At 40.4% G+C, this 27,139-nt stretch overlaps 1 protein-coding gene across 1 annotated transcript in view; it reads left to right on the top strand.

The window, feature by feature from the left end:
• Positions 1–27,139, top strand: part of PKDCC (protein kinase domain containing, cytoplasmic) — a 45,118-nt gene that overhangs the window by 3,731 nt on the left and 14,248 nt on the right. The window contains exons 2-5 of the mRNA XM_034764483.1: positions 13,879–14,001; positions 17,115–17,386; positions 22,065–22,144; positions 23,502–23,609. Of these exons, the coding sequence (XP_034620374.1) occupies positions 13,879–14,001; positions 17,115–17,386; positions 22,065–22,144; positions 23,502–23,609 (583 nt within the window). The remainder of the gene's footprint in view (positions 1–13,878; positions 14,002–17,114; positions 17,387–22,064; positions 22,145–23,501; positions 23,610–27,139) is intronic.

Genomic DNA, 27,139 nt, shown 5'->3' with positions numbered 1-27,139 from the left:
GACTTTATCTAGTCACAGCTGGGCAGAGGTATGGTCCAGGAACAGATCTGTAATGTCATACTGGGGGTCATCGGGGCACATACAACGGGGAACAGTGAGCGTTTTCAAAACCAGCCTGCTATTTTTTGTTGTGTCTATTCTAAAATCCCCTATAGGGCATTGTCCTGCATCTGCTGACGTCGGTGACAAAATTAACGCAGGATTAGGCCTCTAACGTTTATCTGGGTTTAGAAATCACTATCTATAAATTTCTGCCGGAGACAGAGGAAAGAAACTCAATAGTCATCATACTTTCCCCAATCTATTCTGGTTTTTGACATAAGCATCAATTTTAATTAGAGGAAAAGAGCGTAAAGGACCCAAACCATTTAACTGATGTCAAATTCACTATAACACAACGGTGTGTATGTCCTAATAAGAAAAGCTTTTTCTTAGTTCATTTTCATCGGGGGTCTTCATCCACTGTAGAAACACAATTGAGAGTGCTCCGTTTGTCCTCAAACGCCTTTCACTTTCTGCCTGCATGCAATGTATCCATCAATCACCGAGTTACTTCCCTAGCAAAATGGACAGTCCGTTTCTGCGTTAGAGAGACAAGGTGGGTGAGGCGAGGTCTTTTACTGGACCAACTTCTGTTGGTGAGAAAGAGACGCTTTGACACCCACCTTGTCTCTCTAATAGCCCGGGAGCTACAGGGCTAAAACAACATTGCCGCATACAGTCAATTACTGCGTTGCCAGTGCTACTTCAGTAGATCTTAATTTAGCAAAATACAAGACTTCTGCCTACTGTTCGGCTTAGTTTTTAAAAAGAATTTCCAGCTTCATCATCGCTCCCCCTTAGTCGAAAGAGTTGTGGAGACCACCTGAAATGACTCCCCAGCCACCGCCGCCAGCAGCGGTTTACAGTCCCTCTTGGGTAAGGAACTTTTAGCGATCTCAGACATGGGGAAAAAATTTTAATACGCCACGGCTTAGCCCGGCGATTCTGTTAGCTACCAGGGGTTAGCTGCTCCTGACGACTCAGATAGGCTCACACTGGGTTTTCAATAGCAATGTGTTTACTAGGGAGTTTGACATCACTGTAAACCAGCCATAAAATATTGCACTTTTGTTTCTCAAACTTCCCCTTCCAATTATCCCCCCAACACACAGTGAACACTTAACACCCCTAAGCCAGCTGCGACCAATTATTAGCACGACTCGGGGCTGGAGCTGCTCAGTGCTGAGCTACTTCAACTCCCATTGACTCGCTCAGCCCTCTGAAACAGCGTCCCCAAATAGCTGTACTTTAGTATGAAAACAGAAGCCACCTTCACGCTAACTGCAGCTGGTGATGGCGGTAAGGGGGGGAGGCGGGCTAGAAGGGGCGAGGGAGAAGAGAGATCTCCCCCTCTTTCATAGAGCCAAACACGGACAGATAAATAGCCCCCCCGCCAAAGAACCTACTCACAGAGATGCATAGGGCGGTGTGCAATGTTATTGCTGCTAAGTGGCTTTCCCGGCACTGTACCCTTAGCGATCTGGCACGGCAGCGCATGCCCCCACTCAGGCCTGTATGAGGGGCTATCTAGGGTGAATATGCTTGTCTTTCTCGGGGGAAACCCAGCGTTTCTTTCCTGGAGGTTCAGTCCCAGGAAAGGGGATTTTCCTGTAAATCTCTCGCAGCTGACAGCCTGAAGTGTAGTTTGTAAGATAACAGACTTGTTCTTGACTGTCTCTGCAGTTCCCATTGTAGCCTGTCTCTTGTCAAAACCAGCTTTGGTCCCATCCCCGTTAAGGCATCCTTTTAGAATACCTGATTAGGGCACAATATACGTATGTGGAAGTTAAAAAAAAATAACCTTTCTCAGCTCGCAGCCCCGTCCTCGCACCACATATTGACACGTTCGTCATGCATGGAGCCTGTTCGGGCCAGGCGCCAGATGTGGCACATCCAGCTATCAAACGAAACGCTGAGAACCTGGACAAGGGAGTGTGGGTTAGTGTTAGATACAGGGGTTAGCTGGTGTTAATACAAAGAAAACAGGAGGTGCCTGTCGCTTTAAAATGTTTGTATTGACCGTCTCTGAGTCAGGCTCGGTTTGTCCGATGGGGCATTGCCTCGGGATCTGGGCAGAGGCGCGGATTCAAAGGGCAAGGCTGGGAACTTGTCAATTACACACACACACTGCTCTAGATCGCTTCCTATACACATTCCTGCCGCACACCAGCCATTGTGATAGGCAGGTGCAGATGGAAATGGAACCGTATTTGGTTTGGAGAGGGAGAGAAGGGGCTAGTTCATTAAAGTTGATTTAATAATGAGGGGCATTGGGGAAGAGGGGGATTTGGGTCACTGATTTATTGTAACACAGGATTTAGCAGCCCACTAATTGCTTTGCACTCGCTTTCTATCAAGTGCTGTGGCGGGTCTCCTCTTCCTTTCCCTCTCCGCGGTGGTTTCTTTTCTTAGAAAGTTAAAATATTTATTTCTGACTCCAGCTTTTCCGGGCAGCCGGGTTAGTTTGCTCTAATTCCTCTCTCCAGTCTGTCTGTATCTAGGGAAGAAAAGCAAATCAACCACCATTTGCTGTTAATTTCAGACAATGAATACGATTGGAAAGACCCTGGCAATGTTTGATTTACTGTAATAATATAATTACAGCCCTGTAGATCTGAATTAAGGGTGCTGCCATTCATGAGTATAAACAATCTTTTGACGGGTTCTCCCCTTACATTGCTGAAGACGAATGGAAGGGAGTGAAGGTTTGAAACTGACATACGTGTTTTGTGAAACCGCAAGATTGTCTTTGTAGGTTTTTAGGTATCTTTATAATCACTCATAGCGCAATGCAGCGTGTGCTACTGAAAAAGTCTCCACCTCAACCAAAACAAATCTTTATTTTATTTAAAAAATAATAAAAATAAGTGATGATACAGTGGCGGTGGGGTGGGGAGGAACAGCCTTGAATAGCAGCTGATAGCAAACCAGAGGCTTGAATAAGACCAACCCCCTTTTTTGGTTTATTTGTCAGATTAGTGTTAAAGCAAATACACTTTAAAAATCATGATCCAGATTATGATTTTATCCCATTTTAAATCTGGAGTAATTCAGTTGTCTTTAGGGGAATTATTATGGATTTACATATGTGTAAGTGGCCTTGATTACACTCTGAAGATGTATCATGTTAGAAAACATGGGATTAAAAGATTTTGCCTTTGGCATGGACAAATCCAGTGGTGTTTGAAAACATTTTTGGTGGTCCTGGCATGGGCTATTATAACCAGCTAACACATTTTTAAACATTACTTGTTCCTCTTTTAAATAGGATGTAAAGTCACGTTACCATCGTGTTAGTTAACTTATTTTCTAACATGCTGCTTTTCCTCAGCATAGACAAATCCGGTTAGTGAGGTCAAAAGCAGGACCCTTATTTTTAGTTTGAGAATTAAAATGTTGAGGTCTCAATATATAATCTGGTAAAAATTTTATATGGAAGAAAATAATTTTTCCAAGTGTTAAACTAATTAAACTGCATTTCTAGCTTAAATGAGTTGACATGAATCATCTATGGAATCTTCAGGTCATATTATATCATGTTGCTTCATTCGGAGTCCACACTAATCTTTAATTAACAAAACTTACATACTTGGCTAGGGTTAAACTCTAGTTGTGGGGGGAGGGTCAGATGCTCAGGAAATCCTTTGTTGTTTCAAGAAAGTGGGGTCCAGTGGAATCAGGAGCTCAAATCATGAAACACTTTTGTGCTGGTAGTGGTGGAGAATACTCGGTGATGAACTGAAGAGCTTTTTATTTTTATTGAAAAATTGAGCAACCTTCTGAGTAGACTGTAGTGTAGTGTCAACGAAGAGCCCAGGCAAGATGGTAGCTGATCACATGGGGAAACTGTCGTTATGAAATTTGGATTGGGAGAGGAGCATAGACATTTTCCTTCAAAACAGAGCCCCTAATTAGAGAGAATTAACCTGCTAGAATGAGATCTTGGGATCTTATTATGTGCTTGATCTGCATCCATAGATAAAGGGCACAATATAGCTCCAAGGGCCTATCTACACTGGGAAATTTTCTAACGGCTGTTAACCTGTTTTTATTAGAGCATTTTAAAGACATTTTAAACTGCCTGAAACCAAGTGCACACCAGGACTTGGATGGTTTTAAAATGAGTTTAGCTGAACAAGTTTTAAAACTGCTCAGAAATTTTTCCCAGGGTAGGTAGGTACTTGGGATAACATTTTCAAAAGCATCTAAGTGACTTAGGAGCCTAAATCCCCAAAGTGATGCAGGTATAGAGAAGCCTAAGTCCCAATGACTTTCTGTGTCTGGTTGGCTCCTAAGGATTAGTCCACAAAGGGACGTAGGCATGACAACACCTAACTTCTAGGCACCCAGCTGCCTAGTGGAATTCACAGCTCTAAGTTAGGAGCTCAGGCTCCCCTATACAAAGGTGGGGGGAGATAGATGCCTGAGAAGGGGAGACTTGGCTTCTGGTTTGCTGGCTACTGTCTATGCTAGCCAGTAGGAAATGCCGAGGAGAGGGGTGGGGGTCTGAGCCCCGTGTCTAGTTCCACTCAGGATTCAGAGCAGTGAATCCTCTCCTGGAACGAGGTTCCTAAGCCACCTCAGCTCTTTCTCAAAAAGAGAGAGAGACCCATCACATTATTGCCTATAGCCAGGTGGTGAGGGGGTGCTCACCTGGGCTGTGGGAGACCTGTTTCCAAACCCCTACTCTGCCTGATTTGGAGCAGGTCTCCCCTATTGTTGCCTTGGCTATGTGGCGTGCTGAGGTGGGGCTCTCTGTCTCTTCTGGTGAAGCTGATCTATTTTGTATAACAAACGAAATATTTATTGGAGCAGGGACCTACATCACAGGCACGTCCCCTAACCACCGGGCTAGGAAGTCAGTCTCTCTTGAGCCCAGTTAATATTTATTTATTTAATACACAGGGGAACAGCTTCAGCACGACAGGTTGAGAGCACTCTCGCCCTAGAATACCCAATAGCCTCATGGTTAAGGCACTTATCTGGGAAAGCTGGGTTTAAGTTCCTGCTTCAAATCAGCCAGAGTGGGGATTTGAAAACAGGTCTCCCACAGCCTGCATGAGAGCTCTACCCACTGGGCTGTCAGGTATTCTGGGACATGCATACTCACGTCAAAAAAGTCTAGATTTGGTTGTCTTTTGTGCGGGTAAGGCATGCTCGGACAATACCTACCAGATTTGGCCCTGCAGGCAAAATAGATGGAGGAATGCCAAGTTGGAGAATCCCACCGGGGGGAGCGTGAACTAGGGCACCAAGCAGCTTGGTGGTATTAGACTTAGGTGGTTTTGCACCTGCTCACCAACCACAATTGAGGTGCTTAGGGAATTTAGGGGTGAGGTGGCATCTGAGTCGGGGTTTTGAGGCTCTCATTGGTGCCTATATTTTGTATTTAAGACCCTGAAGTGGGAGTTAGCACTAGATCCACAGGGAGATGTAGTGACGTAAGCACTTTTGAAAATGTTACCCTAGGTGTAATGTGGGGTGGCAGCACCGGATCTCTTTATAGGGTAAGGAGGAAAAAAGCAAACAGTGCCACCTGTTGATGGAGACAGCTTGCTGCAGCTCCAGTATGCCTCCACAGCCCTGGGGAGCTCGGGGTGGGAATGGAGAAGGCCAGGGGGAGCAGACAGATGCGGCTTGGCGAGGAAAGATGAATTACACAAAGTACTTCTTTATTGCAAGAGTGCTTCCCAACAGGCCCAGATGTTATCCTGCACTTTTAAGAGCGAAGAAAGGATCTGTTAACAAGAACTCCAGTGCTGTTGGAAGCACAGAGCTGATACAATTGCAGACCAGCCATAACTATTCATGTCATTATTAGACAAGCCATATGCCTCAACTCTGAAGTGTCCAAATAATATTTTCTCCCATTGAATTGCATGGGACTGTAGAGGGGATTCAACTTACATAACTGTTGGCAGGAAAGGATTTCCATGAGGCATAAACCATAGAATTAGTTAAAGAGCTACACCCTCATTACTCACTTTCAAATACATCATTCATAAAACTAATCCCGTTAATTTGTCGAATGATTTCTCTGATTGTTCCTCTGTGTTATGTGCCATGTAAATTACCCCAAAAGACTCTGTTTTGAATTTCTGGCTCCTTTATGGGAACTGATGATTTGCAACCTCATCAGCTTTCCCTGCCTAGGATCCTGGCAGTCTCCTCTCTGTGCAGCATTGAACAGAGACCAATGGCACCATTTCACCTTTTGCAAAAATCACCTTTGCTACTTGAACTTTTCAGAGAGACACTGCACGTATAAAGCTGTTCAAGTTGGTGGTTACCCTGCCCAGGACACTATGTTTCAATAAAATATAACATTTTGTATAATGAGGATTCCAAGGGCAAACCTGCTTTATTACTTACCAATCGGGCTCATTTGTAAGGTAGGTAAGTACTATTGTCCTACTTCTTTTATTAGATAGACTGAGCGAAGTTACATAACTAGCCCAAGGCCACACATCGAGTCTGCCCCAGCTGGGGTTAGACACAGGATTTCCTGGCTTCCAAGGTCCCATGTAGCCATGTTGTCTCTTTAGATCTGCATCCTGCCCTTGATCAGTGGGTGTGTCTACATTAAGTTGAGGAAAACTTGTCTCGTTCATACTTCCTGTCATGGTTCTGTAAAGGGTTTGGCCCTCCTACACTAGCAATTATTAAAATCCTTCTGTACCAGTTCAGAAGGAACACTTCCTGACAGCTGTTGCAAACAAACAATTCAGTTCCTTAGCTTCAATGGCACTCGACTGCACAAAATGGTTTGTAGCATCACCCATCCTTGCAATGGTTTAACCCACCCACAAACGCTATTTTAATAGAATTGTTTTGGTGCATCCACGCACACCACACACACATTGTAGTTGTAACAGCTGTAGTTCTAAGATGCCTGTAGGACCTAGCCCATAATACCCACTGTTGCTGAGGGGAGGGGGTGGCTTTAGAGTAATTTCTGCATTACTACTTTGTGGGAGGGCGTGGGAATTAGCCAAACCAGTATGCTGCCACCCCTGTGGTAGCCTTGTCCACAATGGGGAGAGAGACTATTGTAGGGTGCACACTTGAGGAGCATTTGAGGAGACAAGGTGTTGTACATACAATGTATGAACCAACCAGTGATATTTTTAATATCTTTTCACTTAGGTCCAGATTGTTAAAAGCATTTTTGTACCTAAAGATGCAAATAGGCCTCTAGTGAAGTGTCTCAGTGCCTAATTATCATTTGAATTCTCCTCTTCCATGTTGCCTACAAAAAAAAAAATTGTATAGGGGGTTAGGGTGCTGAGACCACAACCTCCATCTGTCAATCTGTATCTGTCTGTTGTCTCTTACTTACTTAGATTGTAAACTTTTGGGGGCAGGGACTGTATACAGTGCCTAGCACAATGGGGTCCTGGTGCATGGCTGGCACTACTACACACTATGGCAATACAACTAATCAATAATAATAAAGGAGCAAACTGTTGTCTTTTCTCCAATCTCTGCCTGGCCACTCTAGCTAGGCAAAAAAAACTGCCAGTGGAGTATTTGTGGACCTAGGCCTTGAAGACTTTATATTGTTTCTGGCTAAACTCAGAATGATCTATGATAGGAAGAGCTGCTTATTCTGGGACTTTGCAACTGCAGACCAACTCTGAGTTAAACAAAGCTCTCTTGAGGGAAGTAAGCCCAGCAGTGAAGAAGACTGAGACACTTAACTCAGTAGAATTATACTGAAGGGATCAGTTTTAATATGGACGGGTCTCATGAACATTTCAACAGCATTGTCTTGCTTGCTGCTTCAGAACAGAAAACATACAGAGATTAATCATTTAAATAGTTGCATAATTTAGAGTCAAACTTCCGCACAACCCCACCAAAGGGGATGGCAGTCACCACAGGTGGAAGTCAGGGTAGATATTCATCCCTATTATTTAAGGTATGGCTTCAAATTCTGCCCTCAGTTATACCTGTCCATTCCCATTGAAATCATGGTTCGATTAGTAGTCTCATTGACTTTAATTGAGATCTTGGCAAGAGCTTGCATGAATAAGTGTTTTCCTGGGCTGGACCCAAGGGTTGTGCAATGCAGTGTAAATTTACAGTGCTATAAAGAATTTTTTATAATAGAACTATTTCATTTTGGAGTTTAATTGTAATGAAAATGAGGAGAGAGAAAAGAAGAGAGAACTTTTGTAAGTCTTTTATGTTTACTGCCAAAATATGTGCCTTACAGGTTTTGTGAGTATAATATATACATATTCACGTGAATTTCATTTTTGTTCCGCTTTCTTTTGAAGCTATTAATATGGATGGCAGCTATGATGACATTTGTGTAACCTTTAGCTCTTCTAGTGTGCAGCACTATTAATAATGGTAAAGTTATTAATAAAAAAACCTCCTAAAGATAGTTGTGAGTAGTTAGTTTAATATTTAAATTATCCACTGCTTGCTTACAATTTCCATCTCACTGTGCCCACAAGCTCCTGTGCTCCAGTATGCACATGAACAAGAAAATTTTTGTCAGTTCATGGCCAAACTCTGCTCTTCCAATGGAATAAATCTGCAGTAACTCCAGTGAAATCACTGAGGTCTGAGTGAGAAGAGAATCAGAACTAATGCTGTTATTTTAGCAGTTACCAACTCTTACAATTTCATCAAAGGTGATTATTCCTTTTTTCCCAGCAAGCTTGAGCTCTGGGAGTCATGTGATTATATGAACAATCTCAGCTTTTATTACAAAAAACAAGTAAATTTATAGCCCCCCTGGTTACAGAGGAAAGCTAAAGGAGGGGATCCTCAGGGCTCAAAAACTAGAATGCAAATCCATTTTATCATTTTTTTTAACATCTCATGATTTTTGGGCCAGTATTCTCTTCTTGGGGGCCAGACTTCTGATCTTTTGATATTTCAGGATGGCAATCTTGCTTTAGGTTTACACCAGTGATAGAACATAATCTGGCTTTATTTTGAAGATTTTCAATTGTACCATTCCTGTCTGAGCAAATTGTATAAATGAAAAGTAACACTTTTGCTAAGGCTTTCTCTTGACTTTTTTTTTTTTTTTAATTCCAGCTTTGGTGACTACACTAATGCGTGAGGGCCTGTTGTTTGCATATACTTACCCACTGATGACAGCTTAATAAGCTCCTTTATTTTGTGTTTTTATTCAGTAAGCTTGTCAGCTTTTGTGCGCAGTCTGACCTCTGCTCCCCACCACCCCCTTTCTTGTCTGAAAGGGGCACCTCTGTCTCTATAATTTGTAATACAAGGCAATTCTAAAGGGATGTGAACTGACTGGCAGTACAGACATGAAATCTTACAAAAGAATATAACTTTCTCAGGGGCTGACCCTGTATTCTTTAGGCATCTAAAACTCCTGCTGAAGTCAGTGGGAGCTTTTAGGTGCATAAGGAATACAGTCTTTGATTGAGAAAATCTAAATAGTTAGTGAAGAACTCAGTAAACACACCTGCTCTACAGGGATTATTGTGCACAATGTGACAACAGTTCAAAATTTCATATCCAGCTTATATTTTCCTAAGGAAAAAGAAAAGCATCCTAAGATAGTAACTGTTTATAGGTTTCAGAGTAGCAGCCGTGTTAGTCTGTATCCGCAAAAAGAACAGGAGTACTTGTGGCACCTTAGAGACTAACAGATTTATTAGAGCATAAGCTTTCGTGGACTACAGTAGTCCACGAAAGCTTATGCTCTAATAAATCTGTTAGTCTCTAAGGTGCCACAAGTAACTGTTTATAGATTCTATACAAAATTATGTATTTGTAGTATTTCAATGTAATGGCTTGACATATCAGACAATATTCATTGGATAATATTACTTTCCATACATTTAACTGAAACCATGCCATACTGGGGTATGAAAAAATAATATATTTGGAAAAATAATATATTTGGAAAATTTAATATGTAACTAGATGATAGCATTTTTTCTATCCCTACAAAGATAATTTCATTTGCTGAAGTTCCTGATTCACTCTGCTTGCTCTACTTTTATATCTTTACCATTTGGATAATCTTTTGTCTCCAGTTTCATTCAAATTGTCTGTGTGGTTATTTTTCCAAGTGCAGGTAGTTGATCCAAATATGTATGTATACAAATTAATTACTTTATTATTGGTAGTGAAAATGACATTGTCCTCTTTGGGACCTTTACAAACTAGATCGGACAAAAACCAAGAGGATAAATGGACACAAGTCAGATATCAGGAATGGCAATATACAAAAACCTGTAGGAGAACACTTCAACCTCCCTGGCCACACAATAGCAGATGTAAAGGTTGCCATCTTACAGCAAAAAAACTTCAGGACCAGACTCCAAAGAGAAACTGCTGAGCTCCAGTTCATTTGCAAATTTGACACCATCAGATCAGGATTAAACAAAGACTGTGAATGGCTATCCAACTACAGAAACAGTTTCTCCTCCCTTGGTGTTCACACCTCAACTGCTAGCAGAGCACCTCACCCTCCCTGATTGAACTAACCTCGTTATCTCCACACTGATATATACCTGCCTCTAGAGATTTCCATTACTTGCATCTGAAGAAGTGAGGTTCTTACCCACGAAAGCTTATGCTCCCAATACTTCTGTTAGTCTCAAAGGTGCCACCGGACCCTCTGTTGCTTTTTACAGATTCAGACTAACACGGCTACCCCTCTGATACAAAAACCAAGAAAGTATACTTTGGGAAACAACCTGGCATTGACAGGAAGAAGGGCTAGATGATCTAATGAGCTAAACTTTTAAAGGAAAATACACGTACATCTGTATTCTGTGTGGTCATGCACATATAAATGGCCATTTTGGATACCTAATTATTTGTTTGCATCAGGATGTAGCTACTTTTTAATTTTTCAGTCACCACAATTGTACTCACAAATGTGGCCATGTATTGCATTTGCATTTTTGCATTAGACCTCAGGCCTTCATTTAAAATATATTGAAATGTAGCTCAATATCTCCTTTCCATCTATGATTGCCATGCTCCAATGATTCTATATAACAAAACAGCAATTCCATAGCTAGAAATGTTTTACATAATTAATAGTGATAAAGAAGAGCTTAAGCCAGATAATCTATTTCTTTAGTTAGAATTATGTGTGATGAAGAAAAATATCAAATATTTTTTAACGTATTTAACTATGGACTTAATTAAGTTGAATGGACTTATGGAAGAAAATTTCCCATTGCGATTTGAAGAGAGAGTTTCTTGTGGAAGGAAAATTGGATTTGGCCCTTTAAGCTTTCATAGCAACTTGAAGCAACTAATTAGGCTCTCCAACAGCAGAGTCAGTACTAAATATAAACATCAGTCAGGAATGATTTTTGCAGGACTGCAATTGGATTCTAAATGGAGATAATTCAATTCAGTGCCACCCAACCCCGAGGACAATTATTATGACAATTGGAACCCGTACTTTGAGATTTAACACTTACAGAAGTATTCTGAATTTATTCTTATTAAATATATATTTTAATTAAAATAAATTCAGAATCTTTTAACATGCATATACATATGCTATAAAGAAACTTTGTCTTAATTAAAATTAGTTTGTTTTTATTGCACTCTTTCAGAGGGCTTGAATGGCTAATGAAGACCGATGTCCTTGTCATTCATTATTGCTCTAAATTGACATTTATTGTAGAATTGACATTTTTCATTACATTTGTCTTCTAAATCTCACTTCTGTTTTATTAGTTTTTTCCACTGGACAATACAATTTTATAAATCCCCTCTGTGATTCTATAGAACTAGACTTTAGAAGGATATAGACCTTCTTATTAGGCTCTGACACCAGAAATTAACACATTAAATATAATGGGCCCAATCTTACACTGTTAGTCCCCATCCATACGAAGGCTAAACTTTGTGAGGACTGCAGTATCAGGCATATTTAAATATATATAAAAAATTCACAGGCAAGTCCAGTAGCATTCTAGCAAAGATGCATATTCTATAACATATTTTAATTCTCTTTATATGTGTTCTTTTTGGTTTGTAATGGTAATAATTGTGCTGATGTGTTCTTCTAAGATAGTTTGTGTCATGCTAAGTTTTTACTACTATACCTATATCAGAAACAAGCTTCCATAAAAAATTGTGTCACAGATATTAAGGGACAATCCCTGTTCTAGTCCAAGAAGTCCTAGGTTAATGTGTATTATTAAAACTATGGTGTATCCTTATTTAAATCCCATGTGTCTCTAGTGCAGAAATACCTGCCACAAGTACATCTCTCATGCCAAAGTATCTGTTGTATGTTTTTAAAATAAACTATTCTAGCTTCCATTTTGTTCGATGTACATGTTTTACCAGTTGTTTTGAAGTACAATGCTATTCTTTCACTGAAAGGAATAATTGCTTACTTCACTTACATTTTTGGAATATTTTCCTTCCTTTAAACATGGACAATGATAGAGCTAAGGGAATGATTCATCACAAATAATTTGCTTACTGAATTTAACCTCTTTTTCTGCTTGTTAAATGTTTGTGAGCATATTGCACAAATTCGCTTGCTAGTCAGAGTAGTGAGTGAATTTGTTTGCATTGTTTTTTCCATTGTTAGTTGATTGAGAACATTTAATTGCTCTGGCTATTCAAATGTTGCTTTGTCGTGATCGATCACATAACACACAAGGTATTGTTTCTGAACCCAGAATGGCTGAGCATAGTTCTTATAGGATCTGATTCAAAGCACACTGATGTCAATACAAAGACTCCCATTGACTTCAGTGAGCTTTGGATGATGTCCATAATCAGGAGACGAATGGGTTTGAAGAAGCCATGGTGTTTTTGAGCCTCTTAGGGTGGGGAGGAGATGAGTAGGATCAGGGGATTTTTAACCTTTTACATCATGCCAGCTCTTCTACCATAAGACTTATTTGGCTGGGGGTAGAGTGTAAAATTGTCCCTGCCTCAGAGTCTGTAATCAGATCTTTGTTCAGCTCATTTAACTGCCTCTCTGCCAAGGCTTTGGCAAGGAGTTTCTAAAAGCCTGTCTCCTGGCTGTGTAAAACAGTCCCTATCCCATCTGAAATAAGTCACTTCAAGAACAGGCTTAAAATGTTGTTACTGTGAAAGTGTCTGTGCAAGTAAAAACTGATCACTCAAGTGACTTTTGGAAAGCAAACACAAAAGGGGCTGGAGCATGGCTGAACTGCATTCATTTAAAAATATTTTTGCAGTATTCACCCCTCTCTAACATTATTGCACATGTAACTTCAACAAGTATTATTAGAAGCATTTTCTGCATTGGAAAGGATATGCCTTGACATTTGCAATGGCTTTTTAAAGTTCATTATAAAGATATAGTTGAACCCTCTGTGGCATTTAAATACAAATAGACACTCAGTGCACTAGCAATAGTATTGCAAAAAATCTTGATCTTTAAATGAGATTTTTCTAATGCTTATTTTTAAGCACAGAATTATTATGATTATGCCAGATAGCCCATATACTAAAATGAATTCCCTCTGGTAAGTCTCCATATCTACACATATACATATTTTTCCATATAAATTTCTTGATAAGGGTCTTGATTATAAAAGCCTACCCAGAAGGACAGGCAAATACTGCATACCCAGCCACCCATGTGTGGCCTGCAGAGTCTGCACTGGGCAACTTAAGAGTTTCAATAATGGGCTTCAACAGGACCTCTCCTCAGATGGAAGGATACAAAGCTGCGACATGGGGCCTTAAGGGCAGCGTCCTAAAACATATAGGATTCAAATGTCCCAGGAGGATGCAGGAGACTGTTTCCCACATCCATGGAGAAAAGAAGAGCATGCCAAGAAGTATTCTACTAATCTCTCTCCCTTTGTGTACTTTTTTCAGCTCTATGGCTACTGTTATCAGGATAGCAATGACATCCCAGACACGCTGACTGCCATCACTGAGCTAGGCTCACCACTGGAGATGATTCAGCTTTTACAGACCTCTTGGGAGGACAGATTTCGAGTAAGTACAACAACCAGGGTATCAAAAGGACTTTTAAGGAGCATGTGAACACACAACTCCAAGCATGTGAGAGGAAAAAAAAAAAAGAGGCTACATAATTTACAGCTTTGTTCACATTTATTAAACAACTGCTTTGCTTGGGAATGTTAAGTCTTAGTTTGTCTGTAAGATATAACACTCCCATTTTTCAGTTGTTAAGACACTGCGCTATTATGTGTGTTGATGGTATCTAATTATAGGCTGTTCTGTGCTATTCACATAATATCTTCAAAGGTTTCATACTTGTTTAAAAACTCAGAGCTTGGCATTTTTGAACATTATGCTCTGTAACTGGAATTCAAACAATAGAAGGATGTGACATCTCTATCTTGATCATTATCACAAGCTGATTTTATAATTGTTTCCTACTGTTTCCTGTTATGTTGCCTTTTACTAGGGGAGAGTAAAGGGTAAAGCAAGGTTTATCAGTGTACACAGATCCTAAAACAGAGTTTGCCCAGTGAAGGCCACATTGGCAATTTAACAGAAACATGGAGGTCACACTTAATTTGTATGGAATGGAACCCAGACTGTAGAGGTACTTTCATCATGATAGGGTATGCTGAGCTGTAGTCTCAGTGGGATGTACCTCACTATTAAAGATTAGGGCTGTTACAGGCTTCATTTAGAGCTCTGTGAACTGCATTTGGCCCATAAGTTGAATTCCACTACATTGTTCTAAAAGAAACAAAATCCTAATGATGACTCAATCAGAGTTTTTAGCTTGTAATGGCCAATGAAGTGTACTGCTGTCTTCCTCACACCTCACCCATGCAACCGCAAATTATGGCACTGTGTTGTAAACTGCAAAAGAGGCAGTAGATTATTGGCTTGACCATATTGCATAGGATGTGGGTGGAAATTCTCTTTAGAATGGGTATCCCTTACAGGGCAGTTAGAGGGAGATGAAGGAGAAATACCTTGGCAATGTTGGTTTGATTCATAGAGATGTAATTATAAATAGAATATTCCTGGAACTGCTGTAATGAAGCCTTAGGCAATGTCATAACTATTACCTTATCTAGTGTGCAGCTGTCGTAGAGGAGAGGAAAAAGGATGCAAGTTCTCAGCTCAATACATGAGAATTGTTTATGTATCTGCCCCAGTTAAGAAAACATTAACATGGTTGTTTAACTTTATACACTCAAGTAGTGCCTTTGTGCTTACAGGACAAGGACCAAATCTCCCCAAACCTGTTGAAATCAGTGGAGCAGACCTGAGCCCTAAAATGTGTATTTTAATCTTGTTGTAAGGGATATACACACACAGCCCGTATCAACACTGAGGGCAGGCACATAGATAAAGGACTTCAACAGGGCTCAGTACAGGCACAAGGGTCTGTGTCAGTGGATCCATTTGCAGGATCAGGGCCTTGGTAGTGTTTGAGGAAAGCGGAATGATTTCAGATTGCAAACAAAAATCCCTCTTTAGTTTTTTGCAAAATTTTTATACTTCTATGCAGAGTTTTCCGTAGTAGTTTAAGAAATCTGTGAAAAGTGATTTTTTCCCCCCTATATTTACAGGAGCAGTTTGTAACTTTGAGCAGTTAAAGATGTTAATTATAATTTGGTTCAAGCTTCTGGTAACGATTTTAGCACAGTGTTCAGCTCCTATAATGAGGTTCTGTGCAGTACTCCTGACCCAAGGAAAAAATCACACTGATATTCTGAATGTTAAATGCTTCAATTTGGTCTACTTTCATTTCCTCAGCAACATGATATGCCTTTTTATATATAGCATCCTCTGGGACGCTGTATAGAAGATTTCTGTAAATTTCAAGAGGAACAAAAGAGCAGTCAGTGCAGACATCCCATAATCATGCTTGTATTAATTTATACCTACAAGTATCTCTACATAAACTTTTGATATTGCTTAAGTGGAACAAAAATGTTTTAGGCTGGTAAGGCAGGTGAAATTATTACAGAAGTGTTGGATAGTCCTAATATTTCACAGACGTAAAGTCTGTGAAGTATAACGTAAGCCATATTCAACCTCTATTTTCTTCTGAAGTATGCATTTAAGTATTTCCCTGAGTATATCATTTATGTCCTGAGACTGAACTGTGATTTGACTACTTTAATACATATGGTTTTAACAACAGTTTTAACAAAAAACTAGGGTGACCAGATGTCCCGATTTTATAGGGACAGTCCCGATATTTGGGGCTTTTTCTTGTATAGATTCCTATTACCCCCAACCCTGTCCCAATTTTTCACGCTTGCTGTCTGGTCACCCTACAAAAAACAAAGCGTACATGTAAACAATAAAAAGCTTTCTAGCTTGCATAAGACATATCGTTAATTGAATACAGTGAATGAGCATGCAAATATTTAACTGCATGCATATTAATATTATTTTTGTTTTCGTGTGTTATACAATTCATACAAAGAAATATTGTCAAGGCATCACATAAATGAACTGCAAACAGTAGTAAACACTATAGGGTTGGGTCCAAATTTGAAGGTTCCAAATATTATTCTCTTCTATCTATTAGCAAAGCCCAGATAATTCTTCACTCTATGGCCCCAATCTGATGCACATGTGCAGAGCTCCATTAACTTGAATGGGATTCTGTGTGGACATAAGAGTCCTACAAAGACTTAGCTTTATGCACTGTGAATAGTTCCAGTGAAGTCAAACTACTCTCAGTGTGAAAAGTTAAGTACGTGTTAGCTTTTAGAAGATAAGAGAATTAGATTGCAGGATCAGGGCCTATGTGTGATGTTTTATTTTAAAAAAATGCTTTTATTTCTATTAAAATAATAAAAACAAAACAAGAAAGCCTCAGCAGCTCAGAACTCATGAGCAACTCTACAGTAATAAAATTGCATAGGGGAAAAATTGGTAAAGAAGCACGTTTTAGTATCAAGCTTCTAAAGATTATTATAATTTACGTTGAAAGAATAATGTTAAATTTGATGAAGAATACCTTGAATGTACCAACTTTTTATGATCAATTTAATGCCAATCTTTGGTCATTATTATGTGTGTGACTTAATTTAAAGCAGATGCATTTTTTTTACATGCTCCATACTAGACAAGTAACACAGGGTATCTGTGCTTTTCTATTTCAGATATGTCTCAGCTTAGTTCGGCTTTTGCATTATTTGGCTCATTCTCCGCTTGGCTCCGTGACGCTGTTGGATTTTCGCCCTCGACAGTTTGTGATTGTAGATGGAGAGCTGAAAGTGACAGATTTGGATGATGCCAGCATAGAAGAAAGCTCGTGTACCAGTAACCGTGACTGTTTTATAGAGTTTCCAGCAAGAAATTTCACTCTTCCCTGCTCTGTGGAGGGCCGATGTCGAAATATGAATGAAAAGAGGAATCTTTACAATGCATACAGGTAGATGACCAGTTATCTAAGTAGATAAAGTGAATAAAATTTGACAAGAATTCTGTATAGTCATTTATAGCCATTGAGATCAATGGAAATGTTGGATCGGGCCCTTATAGACTAATAACTAAAACAATGAATAATTTGTGTTGTAAATATTTCATTAATAATAATACATAACATTAATATCTTGGAAGTACTTTGCAAACATTGGGTCTGATTCACCACTAAAGTCTATGCTGGTATAACTCGATTGAAGTCCGTTACACAGTAAAGATTTATAGCAGTGAAAAACTGGGGAAATATGGTGTTTGGGCATAATTGCTACATTATTAATGAAATGATTCTATGATGTCGATTAATAAGTGTTATCATCCCCTTTTAAGTATGAGTCAACTGAGGCTGAGAAATGAAGTGACTTCAGAGCTAGGATTAGAATTCAGACAGTTCTGTCTTCTAGTTCTGTGCTCTGACCACTAACCCATACATCTCTCTCATTAGACCAGGCCTCTTTTCTGCTGATTATAAAACTCGCTGGATCAGTTGTTTGAAAGTCAAAAACCTGTAATGTCATTGTACTTCTTTAACGTAGACCGCTGATAATCTGGAGAGTAATCTCCCAGGGGTTATAATGAATCTTAACGTTTTTTAAAAGCCATCACTGCTTTGTAGTTCTCGCCTTACAATTTACCCCAGGCTTCCTCACACCAACAAACCAATTGCAGTTCTTTGAATAGGCTGTGATTTGCCTGCTTCTTGCACTACGCCCATCCATCCTCCTGTGCCTCCCCATTGAGGTCTGCATCCATAATTTATGGTCGTGCCATGCACATGACAGATAGGTAATTGGGTTATTATGTCGGCCAGTCAGAACACTGAAGAAAGTGTCTAGCTGAAATGTGTTTCTTAGAATTTTGTTTCTTAAGGTCTCTTCAGATTTACAACTGAGGAGTTTTACATGAGGGATTTATGTTTGTGGTCTTGGCTCTTCACTAACTCTGATCACTCAACTCACTCTTTGGGCCAAACTCTGATCCCATGGAAACTTTACTATTGGCTTTCACAGGATGAAGAATTGATCCTTAAAGCACTGCTTCTAATTGTGCTGTGGCTTGATGTTCAAGTCCACTGGAGAGACAGAGAGGACGGTAGAGGGTCTCAAGGCAATGCCATAATGGTGTGCTCCTTTCTTAGGCTTCTCTTTCAAGTATCACACCACTCATTCCCTGCCAGGCCACAACTAGAAGAGTCTTCTCTAGGGAGAGTCTTCTACTTTTGTCCCAATGCACTTACCAGCATATGTGTAACATTATCTGACCACATTGAAATGTATTCCACTACATGACTGTCATGTGCATTTGCGCAGTGCAATTTTTAGTGTGTTCTGCAAAATTTTCCATTTGCTTGGGTTAAAGATACTTCTTAGTGAATTAGTTTTTGATTAGGGCCATTTTGCTGGTCTGGCCAGAAAAAAACATTTAATATTTAAGTGTGATTTTAGCCATACACTATCATACGCTCACTGAAGAAAGCTGTCTTTTTCTATCACCGTGGTTAAGATTTGTGAGAGTGCTATTGAACAATTCCAGCAGTTCTCAAACTGTGGGTCGGGACCCCAAAGTGGGTCACGACCCCGTTTTAATGGGGTCGCCAAGGGCTGGCATTTGCTTGCTGGGGGCTTTGGCTTTGGCCCCCTGCCCAGGGCGGCAGGGCTGGGGTAGGCTCAGGCTTTGGTCCCTCCCTCCTCGGGTTGTGTAACAATTTTTGTTGTCAGAAGTGGATCGCGGTGCAATGAAGTTTGAGAATCCCTGAACTATTCCATCAGCTCATCAGTTTCTAAAGATCTGTTTTTACACTTTGAAAATCCTAGTGCTTTTAGCACCCACTATTGCTTATTATTATGCTCACATAATAGGTCTCTGTATGACAGCAGACCTACACCATGGTAGGTTGCAGCCGCCCGTATGAATGCATCTGCAACAATCTCTATATGCTCACTCAGCAAGGACAAAACTACAATCTACTTGGTATAGACAACTAGGTTTTCCAGTTCCCAGATCCCCATGTATAGGGACATTGTGATGGCAGGTGACTGGCAGTACTACTTTTTGAAGCTTGGAAAAAGGGTTTCTTGTCCATATCTGGGGCTACTTGGTAGTCCCAACCTACAGCACATTAACCAATGGTATAAACCTTCAGTAGTATCTGAATTTATTAAAGCCACTCATGAGAAACATCACTGAGCCAGTCCCCTGGTTCCTTCTCAAGGTGGATTATTAGAGCTGAGCAAATATTACAAAAAAATTGTTGTGCAAGTATTGGCTTGGATGTTTAAACGATTTCCTTCAGTCACACATGCATCCTTTTGTGTACCCTCAAGATGCACATTTTTAACAATGAGGGTAATGAACCATTGGAACAATTTACCAATAGGTTTGGTGAATTCTTCATTTACTGAACACTTTAAAAACAATATGGGATCTTTTTGTAGATGAGATGGTCTCGTTCAAAAAGGAATTATATTTAAAGAAGTTCTGTGGCCTGTGTAATGCAGGAGGTCAGACTACTAGAAGCCCACAGTGGTCCCTTCTGGCCTTATAATCTACAAATCATGAATGCAGAGACATCGCATAATTATTGGTAGTGGGGGGGGAGGGCACAATTTGAAGGTTCTTCTGGTGCTATACAGTGGGACTCAGGGCAGGGCATATAAACCCTGGCAGAAATTGGGGTGGGGGGCGGCATGTGACTCTGCATCCTCCCCGCTTCCCCCCCCCTGCCGCCCCAAGGTGCTTCTGCATGAATGTTCCTGTTTGAAAAAACAACAAGGAGTCCTTGTGGCACCTTAGAGACCAACAAATGTATTTGGGTATAAGCTTTCTTGGGCTAAAACTTACTCCATCAGATGCATCAGTGCCAGTTTGAGTTTCACTGGCACTGATGTCGATGCACTTCAAAGTCGCATGTATGAGTACCGATAGACATGTGTGAGTGTTCATATCAAAATGTTCGCACACTCATTCAACTGAGGATCAGAAACAATACTATGTGACTTTTCTGTCCAATTGTAACAATCCAACCCAGTCTGAAAAGCAAACTGTGACCTTCGAATACTTTCAAAGAGCTGCTGGTGATCAGTCGCAATCCACTTATGGATTTTCCAGGTGCAGAAAATTTACCAGATGAATTCTTCATCGCTAATGATTTGCTTACCTTTAAAACACTATATGTATTTAGAGTGGTGCTTTTTATATAAAACTCTAAGACATCTTTTATAATAATCTTATTTGGGGATTTTGTAAGTATCCTTTTTAGAAGGGATGAATTTTACTCTTGTTTAAAAAAATGTTAACATCTGCAGGAAATATTAATTGTATAAAGTGGAAGTATGTCAGCTGAATAGGCCACAATACTGGCTCCTGTAGCTGACATTTTCCAACCAATAACTTGATTTTTTTTAATTATGCTTATGTGAAACCTGCTTTATTCTCTCCAATGAATATGATTCACTACAGTTTCTCTGGCCGTGTGGGGAAGCTGTACTTTATAGGATGGACAAGGCAACTCTCTCAGTAAAATTTCCTATTTGTGTTACCATTCTGCTCATTACCTAATATTTATGTCTGATACTTTTGTTTATATTACCAGCTCCTAAACTGTCCATCTTTATCTAATGTTCCCTCTGCAACAGGGTTTGTAGAGTTTAGTAATACTGGCTTAGCAACAGAAATTTAAAGGGGCACTGTGAAATTACGTCTACCTTTAAATAATAATAGAGAAGTGAAATCAGCATACCTTTAATTACAAAAAAAAAAAAAAAGATTGCTGTGCCCGCTTTTCCAAATCCTAGCTGTGTTCTTGTGAAGCCATCACCATTTAACTTGCATTACCAGTTACATGTTCGCATTTCAGTATCATCAGGCACTGAGCACAGGGCAAGAGCTGTCACAACCAGATGCTTGTTTCAAGCTTGTGAGAAATTAGGCTGGAAATTGTAGAATCTGCTTTACTTTTTGTTTCCTTCATTTTACAGCAGTTTCCTCCCTAGGAAAAGCAACACAAACTACCTGAATCCCTAACAGGTTTTTTGTTTTGTTTTGTTTTAGTAGAGAATGTGTATTCAAACATGGAGTCCATTCAGGAACATCATGAATGCATGTTAATGATGACCCCACCATGGGAATATTGAAGAGGTCCTGAATTTTGGTGGCGTAGAATGATTCACCCCCCCCCCCGCCAACATTCATCTTAAAGCCTAAAAATAATGCAGAACTGAAAAGGAAATAATTGGTGAAATGAAATAAGCATAAATCTGACCTGTATTTTTAAGGTTTTGAGGGAAAAAAACAAGACTTCAGAGTTTGACAGTGTCCCTTTAATAAAGTTTGTCCAAGTACAGACAGCTTTGCAAATAGTCACAATCCATAGGGCTTCACAGCAAATTTCTATGTTAATGGAACATTTACAGGTAGTTACAAGGCAGCCTTGTGTATAGCAGCTTAGTCTAGGTATGCCAGACAGCTGTGTGACTAGCCTCCGCTATATATTTATTTGATTATAGAATATGATTCTATTTCCTGAATAGGTCAGGGACTTAAGGAATAAAATTCTAATAGTTTATGTTGTTCAGTGGTTACTAGACCCTTGCCAACTTTATTTTAAACTATGGGTTACTTTTCCATTGCAGGTTTTTTTTTACATATCTTCTGCCACACAGTGCTCCATCCTCCTTAAGACCATTATTGGATATGATAGTCAATGCGACAGGTAATCCCACTGTAAATATGTGATACTGCCAAATGTCTCCCTTTTTCATATCACTGTAAACTTGAGTGTTTGTTTGGGGGTAGATGGGGGGAAGGGTGCTACATTTACATGTATTGCTTTAAGGCCAGATTCTGCTTTCACTTAGGGCATGTCTACACTGCAGCTAGAGGTGTAAGTTCCAGCCTGGGGAGATGTACCCATGCTAGCTTTGATCGAGTGAGCATGCTGAAAATTGCAGTGTAGCTATGGTGGATGGGCTAGCCACCGGAGCATCTACCTAGTATCTCTGAGGGGATTGTACTTGGGTGGCTAGCCTGAGTCGCTGCTCATGCCACTTTGGCTACACTGCTATTTTTAGGTGCTAGTTTGGGCAGAGCTAGCACATGCAAGTCTACCTGATCTGGGAATTACACCTCCAGATGGAGTGTAGACGTGCCCTTAGAATTAAATTCACTCCTGATCAGAGGAGCTAAGATGAGGCCTATATACCATTTAACTCTCTATTTTGAGGTCTTAAGTAGTATTTAAGTAGTATGTGTCTTGTCCTGGGCCCCAGCACAGGGATGAATTCCACCCTTACATAGGTGCAGTTCCCACTGCAAGTCAATGGCAGTTTGACCAGAGCAGTATTTGACTCAGAATTTGGTCTCCTCTGCGTGCAGATCTCAGGAGGAACCCTGGCAGCCCACAGAGTGAAATTCATCCTGACCAAAGGGCTCATGCACAGCCCTCTGCAAAATGTTAGTCCCATGTTAAGGGATTCATTGGTGTGGAGGACCTTGAATGGGCCATCTCTACCGAGAGGAATTAGAACCACGGAGACAATTTATTACATACATCTCCCAGATGACATTAGAGATTATTTTATGCTTTAGACTCCAGAGTAGACCATAAAATTATCTTTATCATAAAATGACATTCAGACAAGAGTAGCTTGAGTATGTCTTAACTGTACTTTTGATTTCACGCCAGAGGTTTTTTTTTCCTGCCTGGTCTTCAGTACATTTTATGGGGAGGTATAATGTGCCAGGCTATAAATAATTTCAAAGGGAATTCACTGGAAAGGAGTTTTCATCTCTTGTGGGTAACCCATCCTATCATATTCAGACAGGAAGCTGGCTGTCTCAGTACACTAGCTGCTCAGCTTTGGAGACACAGGGTTAGGGCTTGACTCATCGCATATCTGAAAATCAATTTGGCAGTCACTTTGTAATGCCTCATGGACTTTAAGTCCACATCACAAAAACATCACACAGTTTGGCACAACTGAATCTTGATCCTTTGGACCTTACTCAGGTATAATCCCTATTAATTCCAAGTTCTTTGTCTAAATCACTGTTTTTCTGTACTATTAAAGGAGAACTCCACTGGGGAATAGATGAAACAGTGGCTCAGCTAGAAAAAGTTTTGCATTTATACAAGAGTGGCACATACCTACAGAACGCTACATGGATGCCGAAAGCTGGTAAAGTATTCCTTTGACAAATGTAAAGCTATTGGCTCGATCTAGACTGTGAGGTGTGGAGGGGAACAGAAATAAGGAGAAGAGACCAAAAAGGCCCCTGGAGTCATGGAAATTGAAGTCCACAGCAAGGCTTCCAGGTAGTCAGAGTTCCATGGGTACCACGGCAGGTACTAAGGCGGGTTGTTGATGGTATGGAGAGCAGCCATCAACCATGTCAAACCTATGGGAAATCTGCATTATAAATTCATGCTGAAAGGTTCATCATGCCCAAAGACTTATCTCCCAATCTGCATTTTGGAACCTCCCTGAGGTGGGAGTTTGGGGCAGGCCAAAGCAGGGAGCCCATGAAGAGGGAACCAATTTATCTCCATGCTAATATCCTAGCTCTGCATGGATATCCTAAAATTCATGGGATTTCCTTGCAGATATTGCAGCTGCTGCAGGTTAGAAGCATTAAGCCTCCTATCTGCTCTGCAGGGGAAAATCCCTGCAGCTTGCAGCAGCGATACAGTAACAAAACTGCATAAATTGACAAAGAAATTGCATAAAGCTTACATGCTAAGGTTTTTCTTTTCCATCTTAACAAAAATCTCTTGTATAGCACCATAAATGTATACAGTGCTTTTCAAACATACGCTGTAGAGAGGGATACATATTCTACCTCGAAGAACACATTACAGATTGTAACATTTGAAAGAAGGTAATAGGTAAATGTTCTTGTTTAGCCACACCACCAAAAAAAGATGCTGGGCAGAATTTATCTTTTTGTAGGTGCAATATCCATGTCAGACTTTGAGCTGCTGGGAGGGTGATAGGAAAATATGATGGTTTTGCTGCACATGCATAGCAGAGAGAAAGAGATGGGTGATAAATGAAGATGGATTTAGGGTAAAGAATTTGAAAAGTTCAGTAAAGCATTTCCCTTGTGACAGACCCATGAGTCAAATGTATTCCTGGTGTAACTCTGCTGACTTTAGTGGACTCTGACCCCAGGGATGAATTTGGCCCACTAATCACAAATAATTCAATATTTATTTTGTTGTAAAATTGGCAAGAAAATTGTTACAGGTGTTCATTTAACTTTCTAATGTTCAGATTTTCATCACAGTCTTTGCTGAGTGATACCTGTCAACACAGTCAAATCATTCTCAGCAGCACAATCAACAGTACAAACAAATCCTTTGTTGAGGAAGTGCCAGGAAGGTTGAGGTTTTTCTGTGATGCTGGCTGATTCCAGATTTAGCTGCCATGTCAGGACAATATGAGCTTTTGAATTTTAAAGGCTGTCCTGCTTATAAAGAATTGCCGGGAGAAAACCCAAGACAGCAATGCTAGATGTTACAGTGCAAGGCTTCACTGATATGGAGCAGATCTGCACTCACATTAGGCTTCTGTATTTCATATGTGGTTTAGTTATGTATAATCCTGAATAACTGTGGCTCAGATTCTGCTACCCTTACTCAAGTTGGCTAGTGTCTTTGTTTGCAAGCAGTCCCATTAATTTTTACGAAACTGCTCCGGGTGCAAAGTGCTACTCAACATGAGTAAAGGGTATAGACATTGCCCTGTGTAACTGCACATAGAGCATTTGAGTACAGTTTTATACAATTCTAATAAAATTCTAATTTAACGTAACATTGAGGGTCTTTAAATTATTTTATGTGAGGATTCAGCCAATGGCAATCAAGAGAAATCAAATATCCTCACAGAAATTACACTGAAACAAGATTTGTTGACTTATGGGTAAATTTTCATACTTAGATACCATATCTTCAGAATGCATGGGCCTGTTTCTCATTTGCACTAAGGCCATTTTACACCACTACAGTCATGTAAAAGGACCTGAAAGTGGGTGTGTATATATAATGTATTCATATTTTAAGACCCCTTTATCTTATGGTGACCAGATAGCAAAGATGAAAAATCGGGACACTTTTTTGGGGGTAGGGGGAGTATAGTTGCGTATACAAGAAAAAGCCCCTCATATTGGGACATTGGGTAACCCTACTTTATCCTCCCAGAGGCCCCAGTGCAAATGAGTGTAATCAGGCCCCATGTGTCCAGGCATATCCTTCCTTCTCCACACAGGCTCTTCTCTTGCAAGATTTCACTTTTAGCACATGACGACTCACTTTTTTAAAACTCTCAATCCAAAGATGATTTACCAATGGTGAAATTCTCCTCATGGCGCAGTGGCGCTGCAAGGCAGGGTGTGGTGGTAGGGGAGGATTGGGTGCTCAGGAGAATAGCCAAATGCTGGTCCAGCACACAAGGCAACACTACTCCCAAGCCATACTGGGACCACAGACTAAGTAGTTTGGGCCACTGGGCCACGTAATAACTGTTGCAAGTGGTGGTGGTGGGGGAGGGGGGGCATGGATACTGTTCCAACCCATCAGTTCAGCAGCCGCAGAGGCAGGAGCAGTCACAAAAGCAGTTACACTCCCATGTTCTGGCCCTGCCTGGGCGGCGGAGAGGAGGGGCGGGATTTCACCTCCCTAATCCCTTGCATTTTATGTGAGTGAGACAAATTTCACCTTAAAACACCACTGAAAATGTTGTCCGTGGAAAGACAGAGAAATCAGCAGCACTTCACAGGACACTGTATAACTCTCTCCCAAAGCAAGGGGAAAATATTTTTGTAAGTTGTGGCTTGTTTGTTCTTTTTCTGTCTTGCTCTATAATATAGTGAGAGGGGGAGGAGGCTATTTGTCAGATGCAGAGCCGATTTAGATTTGGGCTTGGGATTGTGGTTTGAGTTCGAGGCTGAATTGGAACTAGGCTTTGGTTTCAGGTTAAAATGAGGCAAGTTGCAATGGAGGAGGTTTAGGTTGGATATTAGGAAAAACTTTTTCACTAGGAGCGTGGTGAAGCACTGGAATGGGTTACCTAGGAAGTGGTGGAATCTCCATCCTCAGAGGTTTTTAAGGTCAGGCTTGACAAAGCTCTGGCTGGGATGATTTAGTTGGGAATTGGTCCTGCTTTGAGCAGGGGGTTGGACTAGATGACCTCCTGAGGTCCCTTCCAACCCTATGAAAAGCTTACAAGGTTGTTCTCATAAGATTTCGGTTTAAATGGTGGAAATCTCATCAGGTGACCTGGTCTCACAAGATTTCCACCATCTTGAATAATGGAAATCTCAAGAAATTAACTACTCATGTGACGTTACCTCCATTTTGGGCTGCAGTCTCACCAAATAACTGTTACCAACAGATTCCTGCTGCATCTGAAAGAGACCTAGAAAATAAGCCCGTTCTGGTATAGAATTTATACTGAAACCAAAGCCACAATAGTAGGTTCAGATCCAGGGAACTGCAAGCGATCTCTCTTTTTAAAAAAAGGAACATTAGAAGGTTCAACTCATGGTGCTTCATAATTTGATTTAGATCTAGAAACTCAGAGTTATCCATTGTCATTAATAGAGAGTTGTAAATCCTTACAAGATGCGATGGTGATCTCTGAAAATGGATTTAAGGAAAAAGCTGAAAGCTGACCTTTCATGAAGCAGATTTCTCTAGCTAAGCCTATGT

The sequence above is a fragment of the Trachemys scripta genome, chromosome 3 (genome assembly GCF_013100865.1).
Source record: "Trachemys scripta elegans isolate TJP31775 chromosome 3, CAS_Tse_1.0, whole genome shotgun sequence".
Taxonomy (NCBI): Eukaryota; Metazoa; Chordata; order Testudines; family Emydidae; genus Trachemys; species Trachemys scripta.
This window is presented reverse-complemented; position numbering and strand designations above follow the sequence as displayed.